Below are 16,587 nucleotides of genomic sequence, written 5' to 3' on the forward strand. Positions count from 1 at the left end.
GGGTGGGGCTTTGGATTTTCACAGCTTCAACCCTTTGGGCTGTCTAAGGATCATCCATCCTATCGCCGTGGTAAAGCTCCCTTAAGCCCAAAAATGTTGATAAGAGTCCAGTCAGCTGCTGGAGTAAACTATAGAGAACTAAATTTGAGGTTTTTCCACAACAGCTGTGCGAATGCAAGTGCTATTCTTTATCTAGGAGGAGATCATGAGTGTGTATGAGTGCAACCACGAGCATGAGAGTGCCTAGGGAGAAGATAATGAGGACCACTGGGGCTTGTTTAAACTACCAGAGTTCACTAGCTGAGAAGTGTGCTTGGGCTTCGAGCCCTACACACTTTCCTAGAAAAATACGTGAGGCTCCCAAACCTTATCAATTCCACCAAACATCACCATGGGGGGGCTCATAGGGGTTTCGAAATCCACTCTGACACTTTAGACTCAGCAGCCTGGACAACCTGGATTCAACATGTGGATGAGATAACCCCCCTCTGGCCATATAAAGCCTTTAAACTGGCATTGAAATTTACAAAAATGACAAAATATGTTCTAAAACCAATTGGCGGATATTCTAGTTGACTATTTTAAGTCATGGTGCTCAATACATTGATCGCATTTTTGAAAAATGGCTGTCGGAAATCACGTTAAAAAACACATCAGCGGCTTGAAGAGAGAAATAAAACCCATAGTTGACTAAACAGGTAAGCCACACAATGAAGCTGAAGTGCAACCTGCTCAACCTTTCATCATCATCACATCAAGGGATAATTTGCGCTAAACACACTTGACAAGCGTGACTTTACAATTGCGTTCCATTTACAATTCCATTGCCATTGCCATCCATCCCTGGCTAATGCGGCGAAGTAAGCGGCGTTGTCTCGGTAACATGCTTGTTCAAAGACACTGCGATTCAGTTCCACACACACACAAATAGACAAAGACACATGGTGCATGCACAAGAGCCTCATCACTTTACATTGATTTCCCGCTGGCCAAGCAACTGCTTAGCCATCTTTGCAGTGACAGTTTGACCCACGAGGCCTGTTAGATGCTCCCTTTTACTTACACACACAAACACAATCCCACAAGTACGTATACAGTATCCTGTTTATATATATAGGGGGCAATCCTGAAGCCGGGAGGAAAATCCCTAAAGCCATTATTGACTGTAGAGTGAAAGTGCCTATAAATCCATCAGAGGCTTGACATTAAAGGTTTGAGTGATATTAAAACATTCATGCTAATCAAGACTATCTATTTGGGATATTCATCATATATTTTCCTCAAGTGTGAGTCATCTCATTTTGTGTGGGTATCTTTTGATACTTTTGGAATGTATTTAGGGTCAAAGTAGCGGCCCGGGGGCCAAATATGGCCCACCGCATCATTTTGTGTGGACCAGGAAAGTAAATCATGAGTGCTGATTGTCTGTTGTAGGATCAAATTAAAAATAAGAGTATATATGTATATTAAATTTCCTGATTTTCCCTCTTTTAAATCAATAATTGTATTTTTTAATCATTTGTCTGTGTTTTTAATTAAAAAATCAGTTAGTAAAATATAAAAAAAATATTTAAAAAAGCTCAAATAATCATTGTTTTAGATCTATAAAAAAATGAATATTCAGTGGGTTTTAATCCAGTTATTTTAATCCATGTATTTAAAAAAAACAACAACTAAATATCATATTTAAAATGGTTCGGCCCACGTGAAATCAAGTTGACTTTAAAGTGTCCCTTAAATCTGACAACCTTGAGCTATATTATGATATATAAGTTAGATCTGCAAAGTTTGTTGTAAATATAAATTTATATATAAATATTTGCACAAATAATTCAGTCCTATAATTAAATCCTCTCTCCTACAACCCACACACTGCTGACAGAATAATGACTGCTGGTATTTGTTGAGTGTTAAAATTACACGCTGTTGAAAACAGATGAGGCCAAAGAAGGAAAGTGAGTGAAAACAAACTCTGATTGATGTCATTGTTTTCCGTGCCGTGTCATGGCCGACTTGACAGGATTGTTTCCCCTAGAGTCTCGTTATTGTCGAGTCCATGTTTTGGAGGCCGTTGCGCCCCCTGACCACACGGACATGCACGTTGACAAGCCCTCCCCCCGGTCGGTGGATGCGTTCCAAACAAGTGCCAACTGTTGTTCTTCATTTTTTTCTCATTTTTGTTTCATTGAATGTTCTTTGATTTTCTATAATGCTGGGAAGAATTGCATTAGTGTAATCGCTTTCCTGGTGTGTAAGCGCCTGTGTCTACTCTGGACGCCTTTGCTTTGTCCTTTGTGAATGATGGCTTTGCTAAAGTGCTGTGAAGAGAAACATTGGTTTGCTACGTCTTTGATTCATTGCTGGCGTGAGGGGAATTTGCATAGCAGGCAGACTCGGGGCAGATCTGGGCTCTCGTTAGTCGGCCGGCAAGATACTTCATCATTATCATCAGACTCGCCCTTCATTTCCAGCAATTCTGCCCTTGCTTGTAATCTTAAGTAGGATTCGAAGAAGAAGAAACAGCAAAATATCTGATCATCTGGGCCTGTTTGAAAAGCTGACAAAAAGTTAAGGGCGATAAGCACTTTTAATGAGGTATCGTTGGAGAAACTCGTGTTTCATTGTCGATTCTAGCGTTATGTGGTCTACTAAGAAAAAAATAATGTTTCTTCTCAGTATTATTGGGTCAAATGTCCAGTTAGTCTCATACTGGGCACTAAAATATGGTCTATGTTGAATCATTTAAAAGAATAATTGTATTTGTTCAGGTTTTTAACTCTATGCATTTTGAATGGTTCCCCATTATTCATGGTAAAGACTGGTCCTCAAAAAGTGTAACTGGTTCCTTGCATGTTCATTTTTTCAGTGTTATCGTTGATGAAAGAGCTGAAGAAATCCCGGAAAATGTTAGTAACCTACATTTTACACTTCTAAAATCAGGCTTACTTCATTGAAAGTTTCTCTATGGTTACATCATGTGTTACATTGAGTCTCCTGATAAGCCTACATGGATAAACAAGGTATTTGCTTTCCCTCTATACTATTTTTTTCCATTCACCCCCTCTTGCAAAAGGTGTACTGCAGTGCTTTCAGGAACAGTGATTGTTGTAGAGGGCATGATGACAGATGCCGATCGATAGACGTCGGTTGTGAGTGAGTGAGTGAATTGGACTGAACAAGAGAAGAGGTTCGTAAAATTTTCTGTAAATTTACCAAAGCAATTTCCAACAGCCTGCAATTCAACTACAAAACATGTTTTTAAGTATTTCCTTCATTGGCCCCTTCTTTGTTTTGTCCTTATTCTTGTCTTTTATGTATTTAATTTGTTTTTGTTTAGTTTGGATATAAAAAAAAATTAAATCTAAAAAGTTAACATAATACATGATTTAATAAGTATCACATTTGTTTTTACTGATAAAAAATTAAAAGTACAGTAGAAAGCGAGGACATGGTAACCTCCACAAAAACCTGTTTGTCTCAAAACACCGTACACTTACATAAACACACACTACCAAGGACATTGTGCGCAGAATTCCAAAATATGATTGATTATTCTTTCACCCCTATACTATAACACTCATCTCCTTAGAACAAATACACACACTCACACCCACACAAAACCATATAGTGTCACCTCCACTGGCCCATTGCATTTCCATGAAGTTGATCTTATCTCAAGTTGGATTGCGACGCAGCGGAATGAAGGGAGGTGTGCTTTCACGGCACACTGGGAGACTTATTATATGAGAGCAGAGACTCCCAACTGTGTGAAAATATATGAAAGCTTTCGGAGGAAAGAAAGACATGGGGCCACCCACCAACACAGTCACCCACACATCAGCCACCTCAGGTATTTCTGCTAAACTCCAGGGATACCATTTCTTTGCCTTGTAATGATTTCTAAATCGGGCCTCTGCCCTGGGATATATTTAATTGTCACACACCGGCTGGTGATGCTAATGCGCGCTGACAAAACGAGAGCGAGAGGCACAAAAGAAAGAGTGTGGACCGAGTCAAACTTGTCTAGAAGTAACTTTTACTCCACGAGGGCGCCAATATCGGTCACAAAATCGATTGCTTCAGCAATTATCAATACTATACAGTGGTATTATATACAAGCCGTTTGTCCACTAACAAAGGGAAAAGAATAGAGTAGGTCAGGGCAAGGTTATAACTGTGAACGGACGTTTGGTCGTCGGACGTTTGGTCGCCGGACGTTTGGTCGTCGGACGTTTGGTCGCCGGGCGTTTGGTCGCCGGACGTTTGGTTGTCGGTATTTTGGTCGCTGGTCAAATGCACTTGGATATTAAACAGTACTTAGATATTAAATTATCTCTCTTAGATATTAAACTCCCTCTCATGAATATAATTTTGAGAGCTGGTTTCAACAGTAAACTATCTGTCACCATTTAACCGGCGACCAAAAGACCAGCGACCAAACGTCCGAGCACCAGAGACAAGTCTTCTACCTTAGCAAGCAAATTCAAAGCATCACTGTATTTCTTCCATCTTTAACATTGGACCTGTTCTGATCTAATTATGTATATAACCTGCAGTATTCTATAAAATGTAGTTAAATAAGGCTAATCGGTTAACAAGCTATCTTGGAGTTCCTTTTCTGACCTCATTACCTTAAGCTTTAATCACCAACAGAGGGGCAAAGAACTGAATACAAATACCTGCGTAGGTACCACTTCTGGCAGAGGTAATAAAAAGTGAAATCTATGGGTTGAATGCAGCCTGATTTAATTAGCTTCTGCACCCACCGTCCATTTGTGTGTGTTTGCTAAGACGACAGCTGCTTTTTGACTATGTGAGCAACAGGCAAGAAGTAAGAGAGAAAGAGCAATGAAAAAAAAAAAAAAACGGTCATGCTTCATGGCTGCGGTTATCGTGTGATATACAACTTTCACTGCCATGTCAATTTGAATGAGTTTCCAAGTACATTTGGAAAGCTTTCGCTCTCTATATTAGGATAAATAGCCCTTGTCTATCATGCAAGGCCGTGTCTGGTAAACAGATTCCTTCCACGTTGTGCCAGATTAACACAAACGAGCTTCCCCGGAGACTTTTCATGGGCAAGAGTGTCAGGATGATACTTTCCAGTCAAGGACACATTTGGGATAAACTAGTATAGGTGGATGCCAGACGTGGGAAGAGTGACATTAATATTTCAATGTTGAGCGCTTGAAAATGCAATCAACATGTTCAATTTGAAAACATTAGCTTGGGAATTTGGAAATATGTTAGCTCTGACTAGGTACCATCACTTAGTCCTCTATGATCATTGCAATAAATCGCACTTGGAATGGAATAGGACAGAAATAATGATGTTGACCACATTGATAGGTTGCTCACAATCTTGATACAGACAAAAAATGGCTTTCAGGTCATTTTGCTGCCAGTCTGAATCATCGTCTATAATTCAAAGCATCTTCTCACATGGCTATTAACTCACACTGTTGAAGATTATGCTAATGGCCATGCCTGATCACACAATATCATTGCAAAGGACTCAGGTGGCCATCTAATCGTCACATGAATAGCATTCTATATAAGCACCGAAATGGGAGGCTTTTGTCTTTTTCCACTGTAAACTTCATTATTTCACCATTATCCCATAATGCATACATTTATGTACTATTAAGTTGCCAGAGAGAGACACTGACTATACTAAACACAGATATTATTTACCTTCGTCTGAATTATTCATAGCGCACTAGTTTAAGCCGGATGCATTTGGCGATAAATTACCAGGTTATATCTTTGGAAAATGTGAAAATGTCGTTCCTACCCATTTAATGGCAATGTAACGAGACAAAAATGAATATGAGACATGCCACTGAGAAAATATTGTTAACCATATATGTAAGGTCTATGACCTCAAAACACCATCTTCCAATGGCTCTGCATTTTTCCCGTTTCCTTCAGAGTTATGAAACACAAAAAAATGTCACATTTCTAACATTATCCCCCCAACCACACCTAATAGAAACCTTAGCATATCCATCTTTGCTACTTCTAACACCACCTCCTCAGATCCATTCATCATCCTCACCACTACTCCCCATCATATTCCCGACACTCTCCTATCACAGAACACACCTGATCCCCTTATTCAGTTCTTCCACCTTTCTCACGCACGGTTCTCAACTTCCTTTCCACATTCTCCATCTCCCTGCACTGTTTGACTCCAGGTACTTCAATTCAAAATCTCCTTGTCACCTCACCTTTCCTCCAGGAATCATTTACTCACATGTATTATATTTCACTCTTGCTCACCTTCATCCCTCTCTTTTCTGAAGCAGATGCCCACTTCTCTCAAGTTCTCCTCTACCTCACTGCACACCACAATATAATCCACCAACATTATATCCCATCATACCAATCACTGCCACATTAACAACACATTACAGACAAATGCACGCACATCAATGTGTATGAATATATGTGCTTATATATTTATGTGTATATATATATATATATATATATATATATATATATATATATATATATATATATATATATATATATATATATATATATATATATATATATATATATATATATATATATATATATATATATATATATATATATATATATATATATATATATATATATATATATATATATATATATATTCATGTATTTATTTATTAACTTATTAGCTATCTATGTAAAAAAAAGTATTTTTCTGTGTCTGTATTCTCACCCTCTTGCTACCATAACAACAAAATTTACCGAAAATGGGATGAATAAAGTTATCCAATTGTATCCAATATATTAACATATGTTCTATCATATCCATTGGGAATTTAATGGCCAAAATTGGACCTCAGACCCTAACTGACCACATTTTAATTCATCTCATCCCTTATATAGAACCTGATGAATCTTGCATGATGTACAAAGGTGAGCAGCAAACCAGATAGAAATTTAACAGAGATAGGAGAAGCCTAGAATATGGAGTGACATCTCAGTGAAGGACGCGCCAGGAGATTTGCTCTTACGGCACCAATGGGCTAAATTAACTAACCTCTAGAGACCTTCCATTCATACTGGACTTGAGGGACCAAATCATGGGTGTATGTGTCGGAGTAGGCTGCGTACAGTTCTGCAAAGTGGATGACAGAATAACCTCAGCGCCGCAGTATATCTCGCCTAGTTCACGGTGCTCTTGAGTGGTTGTAGAGCAACTCAGTGGCAATGAAATACAGAGATGTATGACCGCATCTCACACTCGGCCTCTTTAAGACACACTCCGGCTCACACACACACACACACACACACACACATCACAGCAGGCTCCGGCCCGCTGACTCCTCGTTAAGCTCTAGTGCCTCGATGTGATCGATTAACTGTAGAAAATAGCCTTGCATCTCGTAGCGCACCTGTGCCCGTGATCATGTGATGCTATTCTCCGGAGGTCAGCATTTTATTTTTTTCTGTGTGCGTGCGCTTGTGTGTTTCCATCCGCCGGTTTCAGGTCGCCATGCGTGACGGTATAAAAATAGTCTATTGTCGAATGACAACAATTCAAATCCTGATGGCATTACATCGGTCCGATTTGTTGTTTATCTGGATATAAAGTTATGTAAGAGTAAATCCTGTGGCAGGAAGTTTGACTAAAGATTTGATTGCGACGGCATGTCATGCGAAAATGAGTCACCTGCGGAAAATACTCTAAACGTGCAAAACCTTATGGTTTAAAATTAGGGATATACAGTAAATTATACATTTTATTTTATTTTTTAAGTGAGGCTTGCTGGATTTTAAAATACTCTGTTACTATGATACACTTCTCCCGTTTTGACCAGACGTCCAGGCGACCAAACGTCCGGTTACGAAACATCCGGCAACGACATATTTGCCTATTGGTTTCATTTCTAGCAGCCAAAATGCCCATTATTAAAATAAAAACCAACTACTGGATCAGACCAGAATTCGATACCACATTCAATACTGATAGCAGGTATCAAGTACGACATGACTATTTATAACAAACCTATTTGGATTCAGGGTAGACCCTTTGCATCTAATCAGTTTATGCAAGCGTACCTATAGCCGTATTAGCCAATTAGTGTTGAACCCAAAAGTTTTATCTCTAACATATCAATTGGTTCGAACGGAAGTTGGCTGTGGGTTCTCATTAAAAAAAAAAAGGGGGCAAGCTTAACAATCCACTGCAGACTTAACCATGCCGATGCACAGATAGATGCTTAGTGTGTGAGTGCAAGTAAATGCAGTGTGTGAGGGCCTTTTCCTCCGACATAAAGGGGCTCAGTGCTGATCCCGGCCAGAAAGAAAACCGGTGCTCACCAACATGGAATACTAATCCCGCCGCTTTAGTCGCCGGCCGACGCAGACGGCGCTTTACGCATGCATTTTTTTCCTTCATTTGTTTTAGAGGGTGAAGGATACGCGTGTTGAAAGAGAAACAATTACTCATGTTCATCAACCCAGGCGGGTGGTGAAGAACAGTCATTACTCACAGTCACCGTGCAGGTGTTGTGTGTTGAACAGGCGTATGCGGATATTAAAACACCTGTATGTCCTTTATACGCACCATGGAAAAATAAATACTGCTTCTATGCCATGCTGACTCACACACGTACACATATAGCGAGACATGTACATGCTTATGTGAGCGCCAATTATCAGGAAACAAGCTACCGGAAAAGAAGTGTGAAGTGTAGAATTACGGGAAATGAAAGTAAGGGAGAGAGAAAGAGAGAGAGAAAATGTCAGAAGCTTCTGCTTAATGTTGCTTCATTGATACGTTATAGAACACGCTGTGCAGTTTTTTTTTTCTTCGTTAGATATACATGACTACTAACAAGTTCTTACGAAGACTAGTAGCTAAAGAACATGTTCCAGATCAGGGCTTTCATGTAAAAGAGAAAAAGCATGAAATGATGTATAAAAAAATAACAAAAATAGCTGAGAAACAAGCATGACTGTATCACCTCAACAATTGGCATCAAATCACAGGGTTGTGCTATCGTTTTGATTTTCTCTAAAGCTATGCTGCATAAAGCCAAGTTATTTTCTCCTCAAAAAACCTTGTGTCTTTTTCTGTTCATTTTTTTAATACTCTACACAATATTAGTGCTTAGCTTTAGCGGTCTAAAGTATTTTTGACTAACATTTTATTGCCAAAATGTCACTACGAGAGCTCAAATGAAGTATGATGACATGCAAGATATTTTCTTTTAACTAAGACCAATTCAGGTAGCTATCTATAAATAAATACTGCCCATGTCAAAACCTAAAACTACATATGCAGTATTTAAACATGTTAACAGTTATTTGAAGGCAGAATCTCCTATCAAGATCCAACTATGTCTATCATATTGATCACTATAATCCCATCAAAATGCAAAAAAAGTCTGCATTAAAAGGATACTGTCACTTTAAAAGCTGATGGTAATTCTCTACCTCTCTTTGACTACAGTCTATGTTGGTATTTGGAAAAAAAACACATTTACAGGCACACACAGGCAAATCCCCTTGTGTTATGTTTATGAAGCGACTCTGCTGCTCCTCGTGTTCGATGCGTTGATGTATGAACGACCATGTGTATGCGCATGGTTGTCAAATATCATCTTGTCCTAACACTGCAAAAAATCTGTTCGGCACACACTGTCATGCACGTGTAAACAGATTCATGGATGTATCGTAAAATGCAGTATGTAAACCAACGTGATCCCAACTGAAGCTCCTGACTACGAGGAAAGGATTTTGGGAAGGGGAGATCTAAAATATAGATCAGAAAGGCTCTACTGGTGATTAGCAAATCTTTTTGATGAAGGGCTAGCAGGGTCCACTTTGAGCTGATTATCTTAATTAAAAGGCTAACATGCATAATTCAGACACAGCATTTTGGAACGGAACACACTTGTGGAGAGGCTACTGTGAAACTAAGGATGTTTACAAAATGTGCTGATTGGTTCCAGGCAAAATGTTTTTTTACAATAGAATATTGTGCTCTTAATTTTTTTGAAATACCTGAACAGCAAATAAAAAGTATCATCTTACCGTGGACATCTCTGGGCGCGATGGCGATGGCGTCGTTGGAATGAAGTTCCGTGACGCAACAGTCGTCCGGAACCGTCGAACCGTTGCTGAAACTGTGCGGCGTCTCGGGGATAAGAGGGACGGACGGTGGTGGCATGATGTTGTGATTAGGACAGATGCAACCCGTTTGGGTCAATCCGCAACCGTCCCTGTTGGGAACGTCTTCATTTTGCTCCCCAGTTCGCAAACACTCCTCGAACCATCGGCAGAGAACGCCACAAGTGAATTGACTGGAGTTCTCGTTGTTGATGAGTAACACCTCCACCAACCTCATCTCCAGTAAATCCTTGGTTAACGGATCTCCGTCTACGGCCGGGTGTCTGCTTAGACATAGCTGAACGAAGTTCTTGTCAAACTGGAGGAAGGAGTAAGGGGTATCCGGGTTGGACTGACTGGTGCAGAGATCCACGACTTCCTGATCCCGAGCTGAAGCCACCTCTAGTTGGGGTGGACAGCTTTGATTGGCCAGGTGGTGGTCGAGGGATAGCAGCATGGGGGAGTGTATTCGGCAGATGGAAGGATGGCGGTTGAAACGAAGGTAGAGGGAATATTTGGTGGGGTCCGGGTTCTCCAGGGACCAGGAACAACCCGGAGCCCTGGAGGGAAAAAGCTCCTTCAGCGAAAACGAGCCATAGAGCACCCCGGCGACCAGACTGGAGCACGGCGATGGGGGTCCCACTACCCCGGCGCTGGGGAGGACGTCGGAGGCCCCATAGGCCACGTCGGCCAGGGTGGATAGAGGAGCCAGAGCGAGGGCAGCCAGGACCCCGAGCGTGGTCAGGAGAGAGGACAGCACAGACAGATACACCCCACCAGCAGTGTTCATCCTATGACATTCGTCCTGCAGAAGAAATGGAAAAAAAGGGAGATTGAATATGGTGGAGACCAGGAAAGATTTTATGGCAAGACTGTGCGACCTAACAATTTTCAATTTTCAGCTCAGCGTGTATTATCCTGACCTAACGTGGACTGGAACATCTTGAGGATTGCAGTCTTACGTGGTTTGAATGTACGTATCTGACAGCTATTTTGTAACTATTTTCACGTCAGCAGTCATCACTTTGCATTGTGTATTAAAAAAAAACGAACTATTTTAATTGCACTGAAATATATTAATGTTACATGGACAATTATATGAATTATTTTACTTAAAGAACCAAAAATCCACATGTACAACTACAATATCCAGACAGATATCCAGGTAGCTTTCAAATAATACTAATAACAGAAGAAAACTAATACTTCCCAGGGTTTGCATGGATTTTTTAAATTGTTCCACATCCGGTTAAAAAACCCAGTCATAATGAACTGTTTAAATGAAATATACACATTTCTACATACGTCTCCTTTGTGAGCGAGATGCACAGTTCTGCTGAAAGTACCCTACTGGCCTAAGGGAGATGTTAATGAGACAGAGCAGTATGGTACGTTGCTGAATTTGTGCAATTGTGTAAAAGCATTCCAGCATTAAACATATAGTCTAGAGGGCCTGGGTGAAGATGCCATTTTTATCATGGGCAGAAATGACTCCACAGGGGATTGGATGCTAAGCGTCACCAGCCTTGTGGAAGCCAAGTGTCAGAAACACAAGAAGACCAAGTTGAAGGTTCCTTCAGGTCGAAGCCCTCTGCCATAATGTGGATGACTCACCCACCGTCAAGCCTCGTTTGTCCCTTATATAATGCCAGTTCATATATGGCACTTTGTTTACAAGTTCATCTTTCCATAGATAAAATCCTAGTTTTAATTTGTTGGGGAAAAAATATAAAAATCTATACCGACTGTTCCATGAAGTACAATTCGCAAAGGTAGTTTCTGTTCCTTTCTTTACCGATACAGTGTGAAAGGAAAGAATAGAACTCATAGTACGAAAAGAGGGTCACAGGCAAGATGCCATGAATTGCACTGAAGGACAACTTGCTATATGTGATGAGCTTTTTTGACATAGATTCAGACTATGAAAAAAAATGTGAGATAATCCACAGCGTGTCCTTTCAAAGCAGGGACACACGCTCCATTGACAAAGCGTCCGTGAACTCCTTGACAAATACAAAGCAGAATATCCTCCAATGGCACGCCAAGGCATTTACAGTTTTGTTAATAAATACTACATACTACAGCATTGTTCTGTCCTTCTATAAAGACAATATCTTGTCAAAGAGATATCAAAAGTCAAGTTAACATTAGATTCCAAGCCATGCATAGGTAAACCCAACACAGATTTTACGGATGAAAAGAAGTCAAAAGCGTTAAGCAAATTGTTTTTGGGACAATGAACAATGAATATTCATACATGCAAGAACAGGCCCTAAAGTGCTGTCTTCAGGTCCATTCTGTCCCACTTCACTCTAAAACAGCACTTTACTGTGGGCACCATAAATATTCATTAGCTTGGATGTCTTCTTTCCCTATTCCACCTTGACATTAATGGTATCTCGGAGGGTGGTGAATTAAGAATATCCCTCTTTCCGTCTCGTGCTCTTCTCCATCTCCTTTTTAGCCTGCTACGCTGAGGCTTAATACGCCGAGGTGACAATATGACTCATCTAATGTTTGTCTTTGTGGCCGAAAACCATCACGGCACAAAATCAGGCCAAAGAGTTGCAGAATGATTTTTTTTTTTTACCAAGTGAATTTAAAACAGTGTTCAATGGTCACAATTCAATTAAAGTGAACTTGTACTTTACGCTACATTTTTGAAACTGATGTATTTGTCAAAATGGTATTCTCACAACTACCTTGACCAAAATTTAATCTACCAGTTATGCTATTTTAAAGGAAATAGTAAGTGGAAAAATGCAATGGTAACTATTGAGGGTGTAAAACGGCCAAAATCCTCATTTCAATGCATATTTTCCAATGTTATTCCTGGTGAGCCATACTACAAATTTAAAAGTCAAAATACATACATGTAAATGTAATTTTTTGTGTGATTCCACCACTTTTAAAGTGATAAAAATGAATATTTTTTTTAAAATATTCTTATGCTGTTGCTAACCAATGAGAGGATGCATTCCAGAAGAGTCTACAGCAAAAAAAAGATGATTAAAGCAGTTATAAATGTAGTATGTCAATTCTGTCACCAGCAGCTTCTATATTTTAGCTCACAGGTTAGCAAAAAGCCAGATGCACTCATCAAAAAGAGCCACATGTGGCTCCCGAGCCATAGATTCCCTACACCTGGTTTTTGACCATGTAAAACTTTGTAGAAGCACAACAACAAAAGAAGAAGCATCAAAACTAATCCAGAATTTCCCTTAAGCACCCAAACAAAAATTTGATAACATGTTCTTGGATGGGATGGTAACATTGCCACAAAGTGGAAATAAATTGTGGGTCTGGTGCCCTTTTCATGTGAATTTGATGATGGCGTGTTCTAGCATAGAATAACGCCAGCGATTTGGAAACATGTGTCAGGCTGGGCCACGCAAACAGCAACAAACTTGTTCGTGCATCTTCACACCCTTAACTTTGTCTTGTTGGGGGTGCAAAAAAGCTAAAGGTCAGCATCTGTTAAGTGTTTGAACAGAATTTAATGTGACACACATGCACATGCAGTCACATCCCACTGCCCTGAAAATGAATACAGCTATTCCAGCTTGAGAATCCAATGCACGCACGCGTACACAGCGGTTCTTGCAAACCTCAAAACATTTGCATAAATCTAAATGAGGTTGCTCGGTAACATGCTGCAGTAGACGCAACGCCGTGTTGGATAAGGAGATGATTTATTTGTCATTTCTAAAGATGCGTTTACACTTTTTTTTTAGCTGTTTAGTACAACAAGCAGCCACATTAAGAGGTTAGCCAATTCAATGTGTGCTAAATGTAGCCCAAAAATTCGAAATGGCACTCTTAGTTTGCCCCGAGCGTTCCGACTAACATGCGCGCGTTGACCTTTCACATTGGTTCTAAGTCTTGTTTCATTTTACATTTTCATACAATGTGCAAGCATCCGGGATGGAATCTAACTTAAAAAAGATTTAAAACAGTTTAGTGATAAAGCAATTAAGAATATAATGATGGCTTTGATTATACAAAAGTGGACTAAATATATTTGATTATACAAAAGACACATAGGTGGACTAAATGTATTCCAGATTCGTAAATTAGCAGCATCAAATTCTACTTAAACCAAGCAAAGCGTCCATGTGAGACAAAAGTAACCCAGATGTTAGAGTATGCTGAATTGCAATCTTTTCACTTAAATTGGACGCAAACTAATGATGCAACTAATCCAATTTGTCTTCAAAATAGTATAAAAAGGACACCTACTATATTAATAGTCAAAAATAATCCCATACCACAGTAAAAATCAGAACAAAGTGTCAGTATAAAATGCAGCCAAGGGAGAAAAATATGCTGTTGGATTGTTTGTGAGATTCTCTGACAGTTTGACAGGCTGTGCAAATCATATTTTGCAATATATTCGCATCCCTACCATGTAAACAGAAGTAAAATACTTCCATCAACCATTATATATTATCCTCACCCATGCATATTATATATCAGTCACTGGAGTATGGTATTATGTCTCAGGTGCATGTAGATCAGGGTCAAGAAACCGGTCAACGTTTGACTCGCCGAGGGTGCTCAAGCATGCTTGGACGTGGCGTGGCAGTGCAGCCATCAAAGTATATATCAAGTGGACATATCCTGTGTCCGCCTGCCAGGGCATATTACATGAACGTATGAATAATAAATGCATGACACGAGAGGTAATATGTGATAAAAACCTAGTCGGACACCGTAAATGGAAGCAAATCCTCATTTGCAAAGCTTTGACAGCTCTTATTTCTAGCGGCGCGGCAGCTAAAGTGGTGGAATAACTTGTTTATGTTTCCTCTAATAAGAAACTAACAATCTAATGCGGCTCACTGATCCAAAAGAAACACAGGGTGGGATTTTATCTGTCCAGCTGAGAAGCAATCAAACTTCATCAATATGTTGTTTGTGTGGAGGAGTTGGGGGGATTTTTCAATGGGAAAAGGCTGAATTTCTCTATTTTTTGGACCTTACTCATACATATACCGTATTTTCACGGATATAAGGCGCACCGCATTATAAGGCGCACCCTCAATGAATAACATTTTTTTTCCATATATAAGGCGCACTGTATTATAAGGTGCACTGTCTATTTTGGAGAAAATTTAAGACTTTTAAGTGTGCCTTATAGTCGTGAAAATATGGTAATTGCTATTGACTTCCAGGTATGAAGCACTCACTACACAGTCACATCTAGAGCCAGCCATTGTTGATGTTTGGGATTTTTTTGTATAAAATCTTGCAGTGGGGGAGGAGCTATATGATGGAAGATGTTCTAAACTAAGATGGCATCTGTATATTTAACAGTATTGTTTCAGTTCAGGAGTTTGTATTTTTTTTATATCCGACAGTGGTGGTTTTTCGTTTTTGGTTTTCGGTTTTTTTCCATATATAAGGCGCACTGGATTATAAGACGCACTGTCTATTTTGGAAAAAAAATTAAGACTTTTAAGTGTGCCTTATAGTCGTGAAAATATGGTAGTCATAAAGTAGTATGCTTATATATAATATGATATTGCTAGAAGAAATCTGCATTGTCATATGAATAAAAAGGATGTAACATTTTTTTTTGCGTTTTCTAAAGTTTATTGTTAGTGACCTTCAATTTTTCTTATTTCTTTTTGTAGCATTCACCTTTCTATAGAAATGTAGAAGCCTCCTTGAGGTAAAAATACAATCTCCACAATGCCTCCTGACAGCCTTCTCTCTTGGGCTGAACTGACTATACCTTGTCTTTATCCAGCTCTGTCTTTCACTGTGATGTTTTTTTTTCTTATTTTCTTTCTCACATGCCTCATTCCACCTCATGCACGATGAATATATTGAGAGAAAGTACAATTGAGCAATGAGGGCAGTATGGTTGGTTAAAGGGGAGGAATGAAAAAGAGAATTTAAAGTAAAAAGAAACTCAACTCTGTCCTTCTGACTAGCCTTTTTTTTTTCCTGGCCAAGATCATGCTTATGAATTTATTAGTACAACATGGGCTATATTTGTTGCAGTATAAATATTAGCCTCTAGTGCAAAATTAAATTAACGAGCCCTGAGTGATGATGGTCCTAGACTGTATCTATTATAAATACTTTGACAAAAGGCAAAAGGGGGTAAAATAAACATGAATAAAATGGCAAAAAAAATTAAAAAAATAAATAAAATACACCCTACACATGATTTCTGGAGTCCGCAATTGAGCTGTTGATCTTAGAACTGCAAGCCTGCCATGCTAACCACTTGTCCACTGTGTTACTAGTCATAATTTAAAAAAATATATATTTACAGTTTTTACTAAAATCCTTACCTCTGCTAACTGAATTTAGGTACATGCTGAGAATGCTGAATTTGCTCTTAAAAAAAGCATAAGTGCAAAATATTGCTAGTTTTTTTTTTTTATATAGAGCCTCAGAGATTTTTTATTTTGATGACTTTAGGTTAATTCATAGCTTCAGAGATTTGAGTTCACTGGG

At 39.2% G+C, this 16,587-nt stretch overlaps 1 protein-coding gene across 29 annotated transcripts in view; it reads right to left on the reverse strand.

The window, feature by feature from the left end:
• Positions 1–16,587, reverse strand: part of adgrb2 (adhesion G protein-coupled receptor B2) — a 197,035-nt gene that overhangs the window by 63,233 nt on the left and 117,215 nt on the right. For all 29 annotated transcript variants that reach the window (XR_013330237.1, XR_013330236.1, XM_077742875.1 and 26 more), the window contains one exon: positions 10,042–10,921. Coding sequence is in view for 27 of the 29 variants with exons in the window: in XM_077742875.1 (XP_077599001.1) it covers positions 10,042–10,906 (865 nt within the window). In the remaining 2 variants the exon portion in view is untranslated. The remainder of the gene's footprint in view (positions 1–10,041; positions 10,922–16,587) is intronic.

This window comes from Stigmatopora nigra, chromosome 21, assembly GCF_051989575.1.
Source record: "Stigmatopora nigra isolate UIUO_SnigA chromosome 21, RoL_Snig_1.1, whole genome shotgun sequence".
In the NCBI taxonomy this organism is placed as follows: Eukaryota; Metazoa; Chordata; class Actinopteri; order Syngnathiformes; family Syngnathidae; genus Stigmatopora; species Stigmatopora nigra.